The sequence below is a fragment of the Etheostoma spectabile genome, chromosome 1 (assembly GCF_008692095.1).
Source record: "Etheostoma spectabile isolate EspeVRDwgs_2016 chromosome 1, UIUC_Espe_1.0, whole genome shotgun sequence".
Classification (NCBI taxonomy): Eukaryota; Metazoa; Chordata; class Actinopteri; order Perciformes; family Percidae; genus Etheostoma; species Etheostoma spectabile.
Window position 1 is genome coordinate 29527159 of NC_045733.1, and position 20431 is coordinate 29547589.

The 20431-nt window shown below is 40.2% G+C and overlaps 2 protein-coding genes across 5 annotated transcripts in view; both read left to right on the top strand.

The window, feature by feature from the left end:
- Positions 1–710: 710 nt before the first annotated feature.
- On the top strand, positions 711–11338 carry e2f8 (E2F transcription factor 8). 4 transcript variants are annotated; one of them, XM_032524006.1, is made up of 14 exons: positions 1655–1764; positions 2084–2144; positions 2286–2546; positions 2632–2785; positions 3394–3708; positions 4962–5123; positions 5512–5649; positions 5873–6088; positions 6184–6265; positions 7503–8016; positions 8278–8529; positions 8646–8790; positions 9361–9698; positions 10636–11338. In XM_032524006.1, the coding sequence occupies exons 2-14, from the start codon at positions 2091–2093 to the stop codon at positions 10801–10803; spliced, it is 2799 nt and encodes a 932-aa protein (XP_032379897.1). In that variant the 5' UTR covers positions 1655–1764; positions 2084–2090; the 3' UTR covers positions 10804–11338. The 4 variants fall into 4 exon arrangements, with proteins under 4 accessions (XP_032379917.1, XP_032379926.1, XP_032379897.1 ...); XM_032524015.1 differs by having other exon boundaries at positions 1656–1764; positions 8655–8790; XM_032524026.1 differs by lacking the exons at positions 1655–1764; positions 2084–2144 and adding an exon at positions 711–1004.
- Positions 11339–13654: 2316 nt separating this feature from the next.
- The window catches only part of csrp3 (cysteine and glycine-rich protein 3 (cardiac LIM protein)), a 7719-nt gene continuing 942 nt past the window's right edge, over positions 13655–20431 (top strand). The window contains exons 1-4 of the mRNA XM_032524045.1: positions 13655–13757; positions 15699–15810; positions 17251–17419; positions 18372–18501. Of these exons, the coding sequence (XP_032379936.1) occupies positions 15699–15810; positions 17251–17419; positions 18372–18501 (411 nt within the window). The 5' untranslated portion in view covers positions 13655–13757. The remainder of the gene's footprint in view (positions 13758–15698; positions 15811–17250; positions 17420–18371; positions 18502–20431) is intronic.

Here is a 20431-nt window from a genome sequence, read left to right on the forward strand (position 1 = left end):
CCCCCCACTCTGACATCTCTCCATTGAGTGCATGTATAGGACCTGAGCATGTCTGTAATACAGGCCTGTGTGTAATGTGTGTAAGAACAACAGTGTAAACTGTAATGTCCCCTTGCGGGATTAATCAATTATTTAATTATTATTTAATATTTTATATGGTGTTTTCTTTGCCGGGTGCAAATGTTCCACCAACACACAAGTCCCTTCTAGAGACTATTTTGCACTGCATTTGACCCCTTTAAAAAAAATGTCTATATCAAAAATATGGGTTGCTTTTTAACCAAATTACCACAAAAAAGGGATGGGATTCCATCCCACACGCTTTGCAAATGGAACCAGACCTATCTCCGCACTGCACTGTGGAGAGAGAGCTAGCAAAGCGAGGCTAATGGGAGACTAATGGGGGGGGGGCCCAACAGCAAATATTTGCTCAGGAACCTGTTAAAAGTAAATGCAGCCATGCTTCCTGCCGGAATACTATACCAGTTAGCCTTACATGGGAGATTACAAAACATATATTACATTAACACACATGAGCAGCCTGTAAACAACTGTAGAAAATGTGTTAATTCACATAAAAATAATTCATCATGATAACATTAGATGTTGGACTAAATGTAACCTCTGCCTCTCTCCAAGAGGAAGTAGTGAGCGCGCATGCTCGCACAGGGCGGGCCAAATGCTGGCGGTCACCCCCACACATTGGGCAAACTTTTCACATCTGTAGTAAAGTTGACCAAGAGGCCACTCCCCACACAGTCTATGCTTCTCACTAGCACGGGGAAGAAGAAAAATAAGAAACTTAGAGCCAAGCACATTTTGTGCTATTACACTGCGAGTGTTTTTAATGTTTAATTGGCGTGGAAACGTATGATCTTGTGTAGAAATCCACATTTTAGGGATCGGATTTATCTTTTGGAACTATTTTGGAACTATCCAAAACACATTAGGCTACAGTCAAAATGGGAAGCTCCATCTGAGGGAGGCTTGTTCCACGTATTTGGGTAAGTCTGAACGCTTCTTTATCATTAAGAGGATCGAGATATTTAATATAACAACCGTTGATGTTTTGGTTTCGGTGTCGCTGGTTTGCCGCTGTTGTATCGAGCTCCGTTTCCCCGCGTATGGACTGCTTGTAGGAAGTACACGTCACGGCTGTGCATTTAAAAACAAAGCCGTTGGTGGAACGTTACAAAGTTTCTGGGTTATCCGGTTTAACGGAGTTTCGTTAACGTTAAATTAAAGCGGTTTCAAACGGGGCGCTCGCTGTTGGCTAACGTTACGTAGCACAAACGTTATCTTTAGGGGGAACCGTCACCGAGCACTTTTTAAACATGCCACCCTATAAATGCAACGTTCTCTTTGTAGTTAGTATTCAAACTTTGGCCACAAACGTATCAAAGTTTAAAGCGAGTCGCCACTGTTACTGTACAGACGTTCCGCGCCAAGGATTTCAAAAAACAGTTTACCTGCGCGGGACGGTCTTTCTACTTCCTCTACGTTGCCTCGCGCGGCGCTCCTATTGGCTGTTTTTAACAAAAAGGGCGGCACCGCTGCGTCCGTTGGGCCCGGCGATTCGATGGAACCCACGTCAGTTACCGCCAATATCAATCTGATGTTTTGATTAGGTTTATACTGATTTTTGTGATCGATCTTGTCAGGTTAAACGAAGAGTAATCTAATAAAAATATATATATTTTAGCTTGTTCTTGTCACGCTGGTTTAAACTAGGGCACTCAACAAATATGTTTCATTGAAAAAACGGTAAGGAAAGTAATAACTTAAACAGTAACGTTAATGCTAAAATGAATGAGCATCGTTTATTACTGCAGGTTAGCTAACTACTTCATAGTTAGCTACGTTTTAAAGTGTGTTGTTGGAACAAAAGTTGAATAGCATATGCTAATTGCTGCTTTTTTTATCCATAACGTAACTGTTAGGAACACATTATAGGGTTTTTTAGAATATCTTCAGCATTATTTCATACATCCCTAAGATGAATCTGACTTATTAGGTTATATTAATGCCTAGCTAGCTGGCTAACGTTAGCTAATATAAATCCATGTGAAATTCTTGTACTAAGGTGGAAAATGTCAAATACAGCGCTTGAATCTCAAAATCTGACCCTGAAATCTCATTCAAAGGTCAGTCAACACAAAGGCATCTAAATGTTTCTCAGATATAACTTGTTCCTTTATTGTGAGAAATCCCTATGTATAGCTACCTCAGTGGTAATGGATGGGCTTGTATCTATCTAAATCTTTTTTTATTGTTTTGCGGGCTAGGATGGTGGTTTTGTAGCACCCCAGGTTCCTGTAAATACTCCAAAGAAGTTATTTGGTCAGTGTGCAGTGTCAGTGGAGAACCAGCCAACCATGGGTCCCCTCACTACACCTAAAAAAGGAAGAGAAGTAGGTTCTGTTGACCCCTGGACGCCGACTTCCAACCTCAAAATGCTCATCAGTGCTGCTAGTCCCGACATCAGAAACAGAGAGAAAGAGCTGTGCCTGGACAATGACGGGCGGGAAGGTCTCGACCCTTCACAGGTACAAAACAAATCTCATTAACACACTTTCTGGAAAGTCAAAGTGTTCAAAGGAATGCATTTATTATCTTGTTGTCTTCCCATAGGACACTGAAAATGGCGAAGAATCAGAGAAAATGATCAGCAGGAAAGAGAAGAGTCTGGGTTTGCTCTGTCATAAATTCCTCGCCCGCTACCCAGATTGCCCAAACCCTGCCCTCAACAACGACATCTGTCTGGATGATGTGGCCACTGAGCTCAGTATGTCTTCTTTATCAACCATTTGTTGCCTCTTTTTAACAAACTCTGTTTTTACAAAATCCATTTGTTTTGATCACAGTCAATGTCAGATGTTAGGGCAGCAGCTAATGGTTACTCTTTGCTCTGTAAACTGTGTTTCAGGTTTCTCATTCAATTAATACAATGTCCATTAGAAGTTAGACTGTCACATACAATGTCACAAATAACTGTTACATACAGTTATTTGTAGATATGGCAAAATCTTTATTTTGTGTCGTGATAATCATTATCATGATAATGATCGCAATGTAATAACTGCAGTAACTGATAATACAAATAATCGGTGTGTCAAATGTTAATGTGTTACTTACATTTCAATTTGAAAAAAAAAAATTAAACAACCCTCCACCAAAGCTCATTTTTCACATTGATTGTACATTTGAGGCTATTCTCATTTATAGAATCATGTATCAACTTTACTAGAAGTTGGTTTGAATTTAGTTTTTCCTAAAGTAAAAAAACAATTTTAATGTACCAAAATCATTTCATTTTTTGCGGACTTCTTTTACCATTTGTGATATTTAGTTCCGTTATTAACTTGGGCCTTTGTTTTCTTTCTGTCTGCACAGGCGTAGAACGCCGGCGCATCTACGACATCATGAACGTGCTGGAGAGTCTGCACATGGTGAGCCGCTCAGCCAAGAACCGCTACACATGGCACGGGCGGACCAAACTGGCACACACTCTGGCCATTTTGAAGCAGGTGGGCGAGGAGCACAGGTACGGCCAGCAGATGCTGCACATCCGGCAGCGCCTCGTCGACAAGGAGTTTGACTTTGACGGGGAGGAGAAGGAGAACGAGGAGGTGGTGGAGCTGGAGAACGGGGATCAAGGACAGAAGGAACTTTTCTTTGTGGAGCTTCCAGGAGTAGAGTTCAAAGCAGGTGTGTGTGTCCGTGTGTCTGTGATCCTCTAACTGTTTATATATAGCAGAAGTTGAAGCCTGTACTACAAATCCAGATCAACATGCCCTGGTTTTCTCTCAGTTACCCGGCTTCACTAACCCTAACAACTGCAGTCCCGCATAAGCTGTGTCACGACGGTGGTTGCTAGTTACTAGTTCAATCAACCAGGGGTTTCCCAATCCAGCGACACGCGCGTTCACATAAAAGAGGCATTGTTCTCACAGCATGACCAATCAAAAATATCTACCAGAGCCACATATTTTACATAAGAAGAGCAAACTATAATACCACATAAATATGAAGAACACAGACACTGTTTTACAGGAAAAACTAACTACTTACAGGAGACACTCGCTGCTTCCTAATACAGGAAGGAAAGCTGGCAAATAAAAGCCAACGTTGTAAACGCGTAAATCACGCCACTTATCAATATCACGTCCCCATCAGTCAGGCACAAGATCTGACCATAATTACACTTGTGCGTTAGCCTATTAATAATAATTTACACTGTTTATTGATCTTCAGTTGGGAAATTACAATTTACACTCTGTTTTGTTAGTGATCACTACACACAGGCCTGAAACACACACACACACACACACACAGGACCTAGTCATGCACAAATGGAGAGATTATTATTAGAGATTGTATTTCAGTTGCAACCCTGGCAGTGCTAAGCAATCGTGAGAGCAAATAAAAAAATATAAAAACATAATTCAAACAGATGTGCGAATTGGCAACACACGGTTCAATAAACCGACAAATAGCCTATACGTAGGCCCGTAGGCTAAACTCACTCAGCCAACATTTAAATGTTTTTATACTTATTGATTTAAGGGCGAAATCACCAGCACCAAACCCACCAGACTCCTTTTAACTGATCAGTACTTTTATCATCGTCAAACCCAAATAGCCTATAGGTAATTCCCTCCACTTAAAATCTAAAGCTTTCATAAAGATTCCCCTCAGGGAATGTTAATGGGGTTGTCTATTACCTGTTACCTCGTTAACGCCAAATCTTGCTTCGTAGTACAGGCCTCTGATCTACTTCAGCATTCAGAATGGCTTAATTTTTGGTTATTCCTGGGCTTCCGCAGGCATTGAATATCTTTGAAAATGAAGAAACGTTTCTAATAAGAGAAAATTTAAACAGTGCGGAAAATGTTCATATCTTGGTTTTGTGACGCAATAATCAGATTTTTTTTTTTAAACATTCTGTTTGTCCTGTGCAGCCTCTGTTAACAGTCGGAAGGACAAATCTCTGAGGGTGATGAGCCAGAAGTTTGTCATGCTGTTCCTGGTGTCTACTCCGCGCGTGGTCAGTCTAGACGTGGCTGCCAAGATCCTGATTGGAGAGGACCAGGCTGCAGATCAAGACAAGAACAAGTTCAAGAGTGAGTACAGAGTCTGGAAGATACAGTTCGTTTCCCTGTCAAAATAAAAATGATGCTGGTATATGATTTTAGATCTCATCTTGAAGAACTATCTGCTTAATGCTATTTCTTCAGTGCCAGGGCCGTGTTACGTTTTTCACATTCCGCTTGGACATATATCGATAAGTCAGTACAACGTGTAGGCCTGTAGACGAACACGCCGGAAGTTTGTTGCAACTGATCTTTAAAGACATCAATACATTTGTAATTAGTCTTCAATCTTTAAAAAAAAAGGTCTATACAAAATACATTTACCTGAATAACACAAGTATACTTGTATGTGCATTTATGCTTCCCATACATCTTTTTCTCATCGTAAGTAGATAATGTTGGTTTCATGTGTTTGCAGCCAAGGTGCGCCGGCTGTATGATATAGCTAATGTGCTGCGGAGCCTGAAGCTCATCGAGAAAGTCCACGTGACAGAAGAGAGGGGGAGGAAACCTGCCTTTGAATGGGTTGGCCCCAAAGAATTCCCACAAGTCAAAGGTATTGCCAGACCTCTTCCCATTCACTTAATATTAATTATATTTTGGTTCACAATTAGAGAGAATTTTGGGCCTAGCGTCACATTTATATTCATGTCTTATGTGTATACTACTATAGAAGTTTAAATATATTTCAGGACATTCAGTTTCTATTGAGCAATGATTCTAGTGCTGCTGTAAAAACTCACTAGTAAGACACAGACTAAAGATTACTCTTGTTTCAGACTTGGAGCGCTCCACGTCTGAATATTTATCCTACAAGAAAAGTGTACTAGAGTCCCGTGCATCTGTGGACAACTGCGCCAAAAACCTATTTCCAGCATCTGGGGCAAAACGCAGGTTCACCCGACACCCCTCCCTCATAAAGCTGGCCAAGAGCATTCATGACGACCGCCGAAAGATCAACTCTGCCCCCAGCAGTCCTGTCAGAAGTGCCCTCAGTGAGTACAGAAAAAGTTTTTTCAGACAAGGTTTACTATTTTGGCGTATGTTCACGAATGGTTTGATGACACAATCTTTTCCTCTTGTGTTTCAGGCGATTCATCAAACACGGACTTCCCAAACAAAATGGCCCAACTTGCTGCTATTTGTCAGATTGAGCTTGACCAGGAGTCGGGGTAAGTTTGGTTCCATTCAGACCGTTCAGCCTAAACTGTTTGTGGTTCTTTAAATGAAATCTGGTGCGGAACAAATAGGGCAGCACAATATTTAGTTTCGTTATCATAGAGCTGGGCAATATATCGATATTATATTGATATCGTGATACGAGACTAGAGCCTGACAAAGGATTTTTAAGGCCAATACGATACGAATATTTGATTTATTTAAAAATACGATATATCTGCCGATATATATTTTTTAAAACCCGGAAACACGTTACAAAACAGATTTCCCTTACATTAGTTATTTGTAGTCATTTATGAGTTCTCACTAAAATAATATGTGTTTTATTGTCACAACAAAACAGAGGATCAAAATATATTAAAGTTCTAAAAAATGTATAAAAAAAAAAATTAAAAATACAAACTTAAGAAATGAAACTTAAAGTCCTTTGAACAAAAACACGTTAACAAAAGCAAAAAGAGTGTTGCCAGCAGGGACGCTACAGAGCGTCCTCTGGTGGACAGACTATGCAACGCCAACGCTCATTACATGGTTGACAGTCCTTTTTTCCTTTTTATATATTTATTTATCAGAATCATTCATTTGTCATTATAAATAATTCTGATTAATTAATTTATATATATATATATATTTTAATTGGGCATTATAAATGCCTATACCGATAGATTGCGAAATGCATAATATCAGCTCGCCAATATATTGGTCGGGCTCTATATAAGACTAAATTATCGTCTTAGATTCTCATTGTGTAAATATTTTGTGAACGCACCAATAGTCTACACTACAATATTGTTGTGGTATCGTTAGGTCAAAAATATTGTGACATTTGATTTTCTCCGTATCGCCCAGCCCTATGTTATCACGACGTCTCCAGGTCATTTTTTACCGCAGAAAGTTGCTACCAGCCAGGCTAAAGCTAATTAAGTTAGCCTCAAGTATAAGTCCCAAATAATGTTGGGGTTCAAAGCCGCGACGCTGGAAAGTGGAAACGTAGCACAGCAGTCTGTGTCTGATGTAACGTAATTTACACTGACTTAAGTGTTCTTGCATACACGGTTTAATGATATCAATCAAAATGTTGATCAATTTATCTAACAAACAAGCATGCCCACAACCTAAAATTGAGAGGGAGCAACATATGCATGCATTATTAATATAATTCTGACATTTTATAATAAGGTAATTGTAGATCTACAGCTGTGTTAAATGAGAGTCCTGCTTCTGTTCCAGGACCGGAGCCGAGGACCTTAAGCCTGCTGCTGCTGAGGCCGACACTGCTGCTGTGAAGCTTGAGCAAATCTCCTCTGTTTCTATGGAGCCGCCACATGTACCGTTACTAACTCCAACCCAGGAGCCTAGAGCCAACACTACTATCCACCTCACCCCCAACACGCCACTGGCGGGCCTGCCCGCGGGCTCTGTTACCTTCATCCCTGCACAGTATTCATCCCTGATCCCGGTCCTGTTACCTCAGCACCGGGGGAGCGGGCCCTACGCCGTGTATTTGCACCCTTCTTCCCCCAGACCAAACCCTCTGGTCAGGCCGCAGCCGACCAGCCTCGCTGTGCGCTCTATGACCTTTGAGGACCGGACTGGGCAGAGCCCGACGGGCCAGGATGCAGCTGGGAGCCTGCCGGCCCTCAGGGCGTCAGACGTCAGCCCCTTGGCTCTCAAACGGTTGCGTTCAGAGTCGGCCTTAGAGAGCAGCCCCGCCAAAGCCAAGAGGACCGACCCCAACTTTAAGGTAAAAAATATATATATATTTGAGAATTTACATCTACATGTTATAATTATATAACATTACGGGTGATTTAAGGAATGTTGCAAGTGACTGTTCTTATAAAAAAAAGTACTATATAATCAAAATAAATTCAAAGGGCATGTGGTTTTAAATCTATAAAATGGTTGTTATAAAATACAAAAAATACTTGCTTACGTTCTTTATTTCTGACATACAGTGTTCCCCACCTTCTCTGTCTCCTCCTTCCCATTGGCCTTTTTGTAGGACACCTCTCCAAAACTGTGTGAGATCCTGCAGGCCCGTCTGAAGGCCCGTCGCGGTTGTCAGCTCTCAAGCCGGCCCTCGCCTCGCGCCCTCCACCTGGACCCGGAGTTTGTCAACACTCCCGGCGGTGCAGTAGCCAACCAGACACTAGAGCAGAGCTTGGAGACCTTTCTGGACAGAGAGGACAAGACGGCGGCGTCCGACAGCGAGGCTGGCTTAACACCAGTTAGAGTCGTACCCGTCCACACCGAGGTAAATGCACAAACACAGTGCTTACTGGGCTTCATTTAACACCAGAGACTTTTGATACCTTGTTATATTTGTCAATTCAATAGCAGAATGTGTGAAAATTGTTTTTTTTTTTTTAGCCTGTCCAGACTTTAGTACCGGCCGGATACCTGATCCCAATCTCCCAGCAGTCCCTCATCAGCTACAGGGAAAGTCAAGGTTCAGGGAGAGAAAGCAACAACGCTGCAACTCCCACTTACAACATCTACCAAACACCAACTGCAGGTAAATACGTCATAAAATGTTAATTTAATGTCTCAGGGCACACCTAGGTTTTCAGATTAGCGCTGCAAGTAGTCATTTTAATTATAGGTTTAGCTATAAATTGTTTTTTAATCAATTGATTAGTTATTGCATAACCTCACATTCAATCTGGAACCAGATTGTTTGACATTTCTTTCTTGGTAGAGGACTTAAACCCCCCCCGTTTGTAGACCCTGGGCTGTCTACAGAGACCACATTTTTACAGTGTGTTCTGACACTGTACAAGCAGGGACAGGCAGCTTGCGGATAGTGAGATGTTTGCTGTATGTGGTAACAAATGTAGCTTAAAACACGCGTGACATCGCTTAGAGCACCTTTTAATTAATACATCATTCATTTTCTGTAGTTTAACTAATCTATCATCGGTCATATCTTTAAAAGGACAATGATTTTTCTTGTTACCATTAGCACATTTGTTAGATTTGTCTCATTATTCTTGATTTGTGTTTTTTTTTAATGGCGCAAAATGAATTTGCTAATAACTGTAGATTAGAGTAAGGGTCTATACACGTTTGGTGTTGTTGCCAACAGGCTCCAGGCCTGTCCTAGCCCAGGAGATTACACCCACCGGCCTTCGTCTTCACAAACCCGCTGCTACTGCCTCCTCGCCATACAACACCCAGCAAGACCACCGCCTCCACAGCCCCAGTCCGGCCATCCTCAACTTCACCCTGCAGAACCTGGGTCTGATCTCAGGCTCCAGCCCAGGAAACGCCTTCGCTACCCCCCAGACTCCAGAGTGTGTCAACACTATGCCCAGCCCGCTGGCTCTGCAGCAGAGAGGCATGGTTTTCATTAAACCTGGGTCCCCTGTGCCTCTCCAGCAGTCTATATCAGGGCAACCAATGACCCTGCTCAGTCTACAACAGGTAAATAAAAACAACAACCTTCTGTTTCGATAGTAACATCACTGACTTTTGCTTTTTAAAATGAACAGGGCGCTTCCACCCTGTGAAAACAGTTTGGTATAGTCTGTGGCTCTGAAGGAGCTTTGTCAAATCTGAGAAGTAATGACAGTAATAAGTGTGCATTAAATCTGTCTCTGCCCATGTGTCCCAACTTTATGGAAGTGCAATAATAATTCACTAAAGTACTGTGTAGTTGATTGAATTAGTTGAGCGAAGAAGTCATGACATTTTACTACACAGATCAGTCATAAATCCTGATCACACATGATGAAGTAACTGATGGGTGATTGATGTTGTACAACCATATTAATATATTTTGGTCATTTATCCGCTATAAAATGTCAGTAATTCTGACATTTCCCACATTTAGCCTGTGAACCAATCCAGCAAATTACACAAACCACAACAGAAAAATTAGGAGTAGTTAGCCCTAGAGATAGTTTTGGTTTTAAGTGCTGAGATTTGAGATTTCTTTATCAAGAAACTTAAGGCCTCGCTTTCAGCAGTTTTTACAAGTAGTTCCAATAAAAACGGTTAGCAGTGAGGTCTGTCTGTGGATTAGGGATTATTTAATAAATTAGACACTTTTGAGATAACACACAGTAAAAGATAGTCAGTCAGATAGTGTTGTGGGCAGGACTCAGTGGTAAGTGAAATTGAAGCACAGGGACAGACACAGAACTGTAGCGGAGCCAAAGTAGCGCAATTTTTGACAAGTCAACATGATCCGTTACCAGCCAAATAAAACGCTGATGCAGATAATCTGCAAACTGTCAAAATACTCCTTACTTGTGAATTTTCCAGCAAAAAATCTTTTTGTTAAGATGAGTCGCTTGTGATCTGGTTAAACTCGCTTTTTTAAGATTAGAAGACTAATTGAAGATTTTCTGTTGTCCAGCCTCTGATGACCACCCCCAAAGGGACAGGGCTCCCCCAGCACAGCTTTTTTCACACGCCGGGCCCCCTCTCCCCTCTGGCGGCCATGGTAAACACCGGTGCACACCTGGCCCCTAAAACTGTTTACATTCCTCAGAGGAAGCTGGACGTCGCCACTGAGGACTCCTGATATCTCTGCAGGAAACCCTCTGATGGCTGTGTACATAATGTGTGTGTGGATGTATGGGTGTTGATGGCTGTCTTTTTATTTGGTGTCTGGTTAACATTTTACATTATTACCTGTGAGCCATTCACAGCGGCCTGACTGCCTTCATTCTTATCAGAGCCAGCTCTAGGATTAGCTGCCATGCGGTCTTCGGCTCTGGCCCAGTGGAGAGATTTCAAGTTTACCAGATACTCATGAACTCTATTTACTGGCACATTGTGATGCTGTTTTTCCCAAGACTCAATTTGCATAATTTAATAGTGTAATTTTATTATTTTAATTGTTTATTTCAGTTATTTCTGCACATGTTGGTAATTTGAACACTGATTTCTTTTCTTTACATTACTGAGAGTAGTTAAAAATAATATCAATGCTGTAAAAGGGCAACACACTTAAGTCAGATGGACGTTTTTGACTTAAGTTTGATTGGTTGATCATTTTGTCTCCAAGTTAAACCCTATGAGACCACTTTTGCACATATGTATACAAACCCCCTTTTAAAAATGGATTTGTTGAGTGTATGTGATGAGTGTATGTTTTAAATCTAAGACTAATCAGACATTTTGTTTAATTTATAAGGAAATGACCTTTGTTTTTTTGGTGGCTTGCTAAATGTAAAATGTTAATTGAATATTAATACATTTTTCTATGAACATCATGTGAAGTCAAGTCTGTGTTTTGGTCTACTCTACAACTATTGGACTGTCATTAGTACTGAGTATTTTCATTATAGATTCATCTGTTTATTTTACTCTTGTTTGGTCTATAAAATAGACCAATTTTGAAAATTGTGAAAAATTGTCATCTCAAATTCCCAGTGGTCAAGATGATGTCTTTAAATTGACTATTTTGACTAACCAGCAATTCAAAACCCAAAGATGCTCAATTTACAAATCATATAAAAAATGTTCATATTTAAAAATAAATAAATAAAAAACGTACAAGCAAATACAATGTTTCCTTATAAGTGATAAGTGATGATTAATTATCAAAATGGAAGACAAATCTAATCAAGTAATGATTTTAGTCCTATGGCCGTGGTCCGTCAGAACCTATAAATGTACTAAGAACCTGCTGGAAGTGTAAACAGTTTACTAACAATTAGCAATTTAAAAGGTGATTTGATGAAATCAATGTTTATTAAAATGTTTCCACTGCCCACAAGTGGCCAAAAAAAATCTTATTGCAGGTTTAAAATGGTACCCTGTGAAGCATTTATATAAACAAGTTATGTTACCCTCTAAAATGAATCCTTGACCAATTATCTCTTAATGATTAGCTGTATTTATATAGTGCTTTTCAAGTCTTAACTATTCAAAGCATGGGGTGCAACTTGGGGTTCAGTGTCTTGCCCAAGGACACTTCAACATGGGACTCCAGGACCAGGGATTGAACCCACAACCTTCCAATTGGGAAGCAACCGCTCTACCACTGAGCCACAGACAAGCTCGTGGAGTGATACGAACATTTCATGAATCCCATGTGGTTTCTATGTGAAGGCGTATTTAGCTGATTTAAATCCAGCTCTGTGGGCGCCCGGATAGCCCAGTTGGTAGAGCGGGTACCCATGTATAGAGGTTTACTCCTCGTTGCAGCGGGTCCAACTTCGATCTGTGGCCCTTTGCTGCTTGTCATTCCCCCCTTTCTTTACCCTTTCATGTCTTCTGCTGTCCTATCAAAAATAATCTAAAAATTAAATAAATCCAGCTCTGTGTCATGTCAGTGTGTGCAGATGAACGGTGAGTGGCTTCCCTCCATGGATGCAGCACACAGGGGTTCCAGTTTATCTGCCAAAATCTGCCAGGTATCGTTTTGAGTCATCCAGCAGGTCTCGGTAGACCAAGCTCCGGCACTGGTTCCATGGAGGGAAGCCAAACACCGTTCATTTAAACACACTGCCCACACAAAGATGACACAGAGCTGGATTAAAATCAGCAAAGTATCATCCCTTTACGTGTCACATAATCCCACTTCACTGTTCTTCTGGGAACACCCATAGGCCAAACTTTAACATTTGCCCCACTAGTTGTAAGTAGATATGTTCCAAAACCAGTTTTGGTATTGCCTCCGATACTGCCTAAAACGCTGGTCTCGGTATCAGGAAGTACTGGAGTTTATGCACCGATCAGATACCACGGAATAAAGGCCTAAAATCTATGTTACAGTAGTTTATTTATGTTCTTTTTCTCATTATGACTGACTGTCAAAATGGATGATACATTTCTGTGGCGTTCACTGTTTGTGTTTGTTCATGTTTCACAAAGAATTTAACCTGAGCCAGACCGACAACAAATCACATCCATACAGGGATAGTAGTATACAGTTGTTAAAACATAATAAAATATATGACACACTAGTATCGGATCAGTACTCGGTATCAGCCAATACGCAAGTTCAGGTGTCAGAATCGGTATCGGGAAGCAAAAAAATAGTATCGGACCATCTCTAGTTGTAAAGATCTAATAAATGTTTAGCCTTTAGTTTTCTCTACATTTTTCTTTTAACCATTTTCCTTTCTGGTGTCTAATGAGCATCACAGGATCACTAACTTTGCTAAAAGAAAGTGTGCACATTCAGATGTGCAGTTGTCAGTTACATGCTTTGAGTTCCCATCATGTATGTACATAATCCCATAACATACCATGCGGATGGCTCCCAGCATGCAGCTGTCAGAGTTTTGTTTTTAGTTTCCTGTGACCGAGTCCAGAACAAAAGGTTTGACTGGTTGATGTTCATGCCTCTTTCAGCCTGTGATGAAGGGTCAGGGGGCTCCACTCTGTCACAAGTTATTTTAAGAGGAATACTTTCATTGAAGCGTCACCGGTGGACTGTGGTGATGGCGAGATGGGTGGTATTTAAGCCAACCGGGGAGCGTCCACTGCCACGTCCCGACCGAAGCGCACAGGCTTGAATTCAAGGTAAGTACTCCTTTCTGTTCGTAGTAAAGCTTCCTGTTCGTGGTTGAGAGGTATGTTACTAGTGGTGGAAGAAGTATTCAGATCCTTTACTTAAGTAAAAGTGCTAATACCACACTGTAAAAAATACTGTTCCATGTAAAAGTCCTGCATTGAAAATGTTACTTAAGTAAAAGGATGTAAGTACCATCAGGAAAATGTACTTCAAGTATTAAAAATAGTAAGTATAAAAGTGTAAGTACGCAATGCAGAAAAATCCTCACATTTTACAAACCGGAAACAATCACAACAGTTCTGTGTTTAATGGGCTGATCATCCAGTTGGACTTTGAATTTAATTTATAATAAAATGTATTTTATAAACTACATGTGTTTTGTGTGCAAAAATTTTAATGTGTAAAGTAACTAAAGCTGTCAGATTAATATAGCGGAGTCAAAATTATGATATTTCTCTGAAATGTAGCAGAGTAGAAGTAGAAAGTGGCATGAGAAGAAAAGACTTGTAAAGTACAAGTACCCATAATTTTTACTTAAAAAAACGTACATGAGTAAATGTAGTTAATTACATCCACCAATATATATTACAACTGGGGCAATGTGGTTTATATACAATTACTTAAACAAAACCGCATTACACCTGCTCTTGCCTCCCTACATTGGCTACCGGTTTGCTTTAGAATACATTTTAACATTGTTAATTTTTAAACTTCTTGGTATTGAAGCCGTAGCTCCTCTGAGGTCGTTAAGGTCGTCTGACCGGCTACTCCTTGTTGTCTCTAGAACGCGGCTCAAAAATAAGGAAGATCATTCTCAGTCGTGGCCCCAAGGCTGTGGAATGAATTGCCTCTGCATGTCAGATTGGCCCCCAGCCTTCACATTTTTAAAATCACAATTTGTTTTGAATTTTTTCATTTTTATTCATTGGCCTTTTAAACCTGCTTGAGAGTTGGATTCTGCATTTTCCTTTTCGGTTTGTTACTGTTTATAATCTGTCCTAAGTCATCAGCGTCCAGCACTTTGGTCAACCTGGTTGTTTTAAATGTGCTTCATAAATTAAGTTGGATTGGATCACTTGATTTCATTTTATAGATTAAAGTACATGTATTTTAGCGGAATCTTTGTTTTGCCATGGACCTAAATATCAGGAGTCAGTTCCTTGTGAGATTTCTGATTTGTTTTAAGGAAAATGAGATATTTCCAGTAGTGTTTGATGGGTGGATGTCTCAGTAAAGCCTCTGCTCCTGGAATATCACATTCCAGTCCTGTGAGGTGGTGGGCAGCCTCTGATATGAGCAGAAAGTGGAATGTCAGACAGAAGGCCAGGCAGGGCAGCACTGCCCGCCACATCTCCAGACGTGGCAATAAGCAAATGTTGGGGGGTCAGTGCTGGCTGGACTGGGAAAAGAAAAGAGCAGCAGCAGGAGGAGGAGGAGGAGGAGGAGGAGGAGGAGGAGGAGGAGACTAAGTGACACAAATATAGAGACAGTTTGTGTCAAATATGAGTGAAAGTCAGAAGAAAACCATCAAAACTGATTAGGAAGTATGATCAACGCTGTTTGAGTTGTTACAACAGGTAATTTCTCCTTGTGGGATTAATAAAGTATACGTTATTATTGATATTAGGTCAAGACATCAACCAATGTTATAGAGTAAGTTCTTACAATTCAGAGAAATCTAAATTCACTGTTTAGATTGAAGTTTAACTTCAATTTGCTGTTTTTTTTATCATCGTAAACAGATTACTTTGACTTTTGGCCAGTGGGTCAGACAAACATTGCATTCTGTGAAATTTTGACTATATCACTATTTATATTTCCCTACATCAAATGATTATTTAAGTAATAAGTAATAATTGAGGTATTGTTAATGAAAATAGTTTAGATAGTAGATCATTTTCAACATTTGACAGAGTCAGTAAGCAGTACGTTCTTTTTTTCTTTCTTAGATGCCAAACTGGGGAGGAGGTGCCAAGTGTGCTGCCTGTGAGAAGACCGCGTATCATGCAGAGGAGATCCAGTGCAACGGGAGGAGCTTCCATAAGACATGCTTCATCTGCAGTAAGCGAACCTCTTCTTTCTTTTCTTCTCCGGCAGAAGGAGTGTCATCGTGGACCAGCAGAACATAGAGCTGTTCAACAGCATTCCTCTATGTCTCATTTGCCCCTATCCGCCCTGTTTATCACTTTCCTAAATTGTATCCTTACCTTTTTTATTCTTCCTTACTTTTTTCCCCTCTGTATTTGGGTTTCTTGCGTTCTTCCGATCTTTCTCGCCTCCCTCTCTTTCTTAACTCTCACCATCTACATACTTGTGTCACTTCGTGTACACCTCCTACTGATGCTCTTTTCTTTTCATATTCCAGCCAGCACTGAGCATGTTCTCTCAGCAATCTCTCCCACCCAACATTTGCTAATTGCTTAAAACTTATGAGACATATTTGAGCATCATATACTAATGGTCTAAGCCAAGGCCACCCAATTTGGGACCCTCTATATGTGCTCTATATGTTTTGGCCCGCCACGGATTCGACATGCTCATGCTTATTCTACCCTTATCCTCACAGTAATGACTACAAAACATACATTTTGTTCAGTTAAAAAGTACATAATCTGAGTTTAACAGCAATGTAAAGCACAGTGCTGATAGACTTCCCATGTAAATTACAGACATACGTTTTGCCTTCGCCAAATGGCAAGAATTGCAGTATTCTTCAACATCAACATTTATTTTTGGCCCATGGACCTTCCATCCAGATACATTTTGGCCCTTCATCTGAAAGAATTTGGTCACCTTTGGTCTAAACCCTCATACACTAAACTTTCAAAATTTGAATAGGTGCCTAACAAAAACACGTTTATTACAGATTTATGACTAACAAATTTGACACAGTGCTGATCTGCATGTCTAGGATGAGTATTTTCAAATGATTGCAATGCTTCTGCTAAACAGCACAGTTTCATTACAGTTCAACAACTGTTTAGATCACTTGCTCTCTATAAAAAAAAAAAGGCCTTTTCTCATATGATGTGTTCTGGTAGTTTAATGGCCGCTCTCTGGCTTTGACTGGCCAGCTGAGTTTCCACTCCTCTTCTTCTGAATTCTTATAACCAGATCTCCAGGGACACCTCATGTAGGTTCTCTGCACAATCACAAACACTCAGCAGCTGGTTGGACGGGAGTCCGTGTGACTGCTGAGTGCTGAATTGTTCCAGTGGGGGCTCTGAAAGGCCGCTGCCATTACCTCAACCATCCGCTAAGTGTTCATCTTTTCTCAGACATCCAGCTCACACTCCCCTCGCTTCCTACAAATAGAAACACAGGACATCTGACTATGTGTAATTCCACTGTTGACTGATAAAACTGGCAAAGTTGGGAGCTTTATTTAACCGCCGATACTCCACCATGACACTCCCCAGTCTGGGGAAAAAAATGTAACCACGATGTCTCTCAGCCAGAAAACTGGTTCAAACGTGTAAAACATTTGTTTATTTCACACAGTGAGCTGCAGAAAAGGGCTGGACAGCACCACAGTCGCAGCGCACGAGTCTGAGATTTACTGCAAGTCCTGTTATGGCAAGAAATATGGGCCAAAAGGCTACGGATACGGGCAAGGAGCTGGAGCTCTGAGCTCTGACCCTCCGGGAGATGTTGGCCTGCAGCCTCAAGAGTATGTGTTCACCCAAATCACTTATGTCAACATGTAATATTTTCTTACATTTCCCTAGTGTGGTATTGAACCACATAGGTTGTTTTATGAGCAGAGAATTTAAGTTGAACCTGTAGAATTTCCCCTTCATTAGCCCCCTTCACTTTTGGGGATTTGGGTGAATTGAACCTTTAATTGTTGGCATTCAAACTGGTTAATTTCACCTTTTCCAAGTATGATCAGGAATAATTTCTGAATACAGAAACACATCTATAACTTTAATTTTTTCTTTTTTACCTTCTACATTAAAAAGAAAAACAAAACAATACACATCATGGTGTAAATATAGATTTAGTGTCCCATGATGCCTTTCAGAGGGATTTCCACTCGGAAATACGGGGGGGGGGGGTACAAAATTGTAAATGGTCAAAGATAGTGAATACATAAAAGCATGTTGGTCATTAGCAGATTCAAAACACAGCAATATGTATTTAAAAATTAGGGGTAGAATAATTCTTAGATGCATTACGATTCCAGAACAATTTGATGCACGATGCAGAAAAGTTAATAAATCGATAAAAAAAAAAAAAGAAGTTACTTAACTTATTTAAAAGTTACAGTCTCCAGATACCACATTACATGGGACCACCACATGTTTTATGTTGTCCACCTTTAAACATGACTGAGCCTCTGACATGGAGGATCACTGAGAGAAGGGGACTTTCACAGGCATGTTTCAGGCTGAAGCGTGGACTACACAATACAAACCGCACACATGGAAATGTACTGTACATAAATATATACCCTGCGGCCATATGCTGCATATCATTTCCCTTCTTTCTCCTATTTCATGTCTTCAGCTGTCCTACAGAAATAAAAGGCCTAAATGCCCCAAATAATAAATGTATTTTTTTGTTAAAGTCAAACACTAGTGACCAAGAGGTGTCATCACACTGTGTCTTTTTGTTTCTAGCTCCAAACCACAACCAGCTTCTTCAAACTCCACTGACAGTAAACCTTCCCAGAAGTTTGGATGTTCAGACCGCTGCCCTCGCTGCTCCAAAGCCGTCTACGCAGCAGAGAAGGTGATGGGAGCGGGGAAGGTAAGAAGCACTACAACAAGCCTCTGGACACCCACACACGGGATGTTAGTTATTCTGGCTGACTAGACTCTGCTCAGGTTGAAAGTGGCTCGGAAGGGAATTTAGTAGATCAAAAATACTGTCGACCAATGAGAATGATAAAGCTGTCATTTGTCCCACCCTTACAGGAGCAACAAAGCCATAAAGAGACTCAGGAAGATATCAATCAATCAGTCTGTACACACCCAAACAGTTGGGGCAATCAGCCAGCTGAACTGAAAACCCCTCTGTAGTCGTTCAGGGTCTTTAAGTCTCTGGCTTTTATTTTAAAACCTCTGAACACATTCCTTAGTGTAATGTTGTTGCTTTCCTGTTGCACCAGCAGACGGACAGCACTCTGAATTCAGACCTCTTAGATCTAAAGAATTTTCAACACGCTTATTTAACCCTTGCGTTGTCCTTGGGTCAAATTGACCCGTTTCAACGTGTTTTATATCAGAAATATGGATTTCTTTCAACCAAATTGCCCAAAAATAACATGGATGATTCCATACAATGTTCTTCAGGTAAATTAAGGATTGCTTAATCTTACAACATTTGAATTCTTTTTTTTCCTTTTTAACTTTTTTTAACTACCCATCTGTGATCCACTAAAAATCCTCAGAGCTTAACCATTAGTCAAAATAATTAATAATTTCTGCCTTTTTTAACTAAAAACTTATGTATAATTTGATGTGAAAGAGGTCTGTTGACCATGAATCCCAAGAATAAGTGTAAAACCCATTAATAAATCAGCTCAGGTTATAAAAAAAAAGTGCCAAAAAGATGGAAAAAGTGACAAATGGATAAGAAAAAGCGAAAGGACAATCACAAAAAAAAAATGTTAATTTTAAATTTTGACCTGGAAGGACAAGTTAATGGATAATGGCATGACAACACAAGGGTTAGAAGTGTTTTAGTAATGTTCTCAATGACGCTACCAAGGAGTTCCTAAAGCCCAAACAAAAATAGATACTTTATTGATCCTCAAGGAGAAATTACATTTGGTGTAACAGTGGCAGAGAATGAGGACCCAAGTGCAGAAACTACACTTACTTTGTGTAGTTGCAGGCAGGCGGCAAAGTAATCCTATGGACAAAGAGGGAGGGAGAGGAGGGTCTGATATACTCCCACAGGCTGACGAGCTGATTGGGTGAGTGCTGATTGCAGGCAGCTGCAAAGACTCGCAACAAAAGTTTGATGTAGAAATGGAAAGATTTAAAGACAAAGTGGTAGAAAGAGGAAGGGGATGGTGTATCAAGGGACTATTAGAATTAGGAGAAAATCCAACTGAGATGAAAAGGTCATTATTTAATTTGTACATGATCAAGATTAACACTGAGAATATGAGTAGGTAGTTTTTTTATTTAATTATTTGTCTCTCTCGCTAAGAATGTGAACTCAACCCTTGCGTTGTCTTCACCGTCGTCCATGAACTTGTCCTTCCCGGTCGAAATAGAACAATTAACTTTTTCTGACTTTTTTATGCTTTTCAAAGCTTTTAAAAAAAAAAGTATGGTCAATAAACCTAATAAAATGACATTATACCTAATTGTTGAGTTTGAAAAAAAAAAAAGCAGATATGAATTATTTTGACTATCACATAATAATCACATACTGTTTGATGTCAAAGTTAGGTCAGGATGCTGTTTGAAACCATTTCAACATTTTTTTTTCAAATGCCATGATAAAAAATAAAACAACTCAAATTCAATGGAGGTAAACATTAGTCTTACCTGCAAAGAAAATGAATGCATGGACGTACAGTACCGTATATGTTTTATGGGTTCCATACATCGTACATGCATGCACCATGGCCATGGCCATGCATGCAAGTTGTTTGGGGGCAATTTGGTTTAAAAGAAACCCATATTTCTGACATAAAAAAACTTTGAAAACGGAAGAAGCAAGG

Coding starts and splice junctions, on each gene's coding strand:
- e2f8 (XM_032524006.1), top strand. CDS start 2,091: ATGTCAAATACAGCGCTTGAATCTCAAAATCTGACCCTGAAATCTCAT. Junction 2,145..2,285: donor CCCTGAAATCTCATTCAAAG/GTCAGTCAACAC, acceptor TTTGCGGGCTAG/GATGGTGGTTTTGTAGCACC. Junction 8,791..9,360: donor CTACCAAACACCAACTGCAG/GTAAATACGTCA, acceptor TGTTGCCAACAG/GCTCCAGGCCTGTCCTAGCC.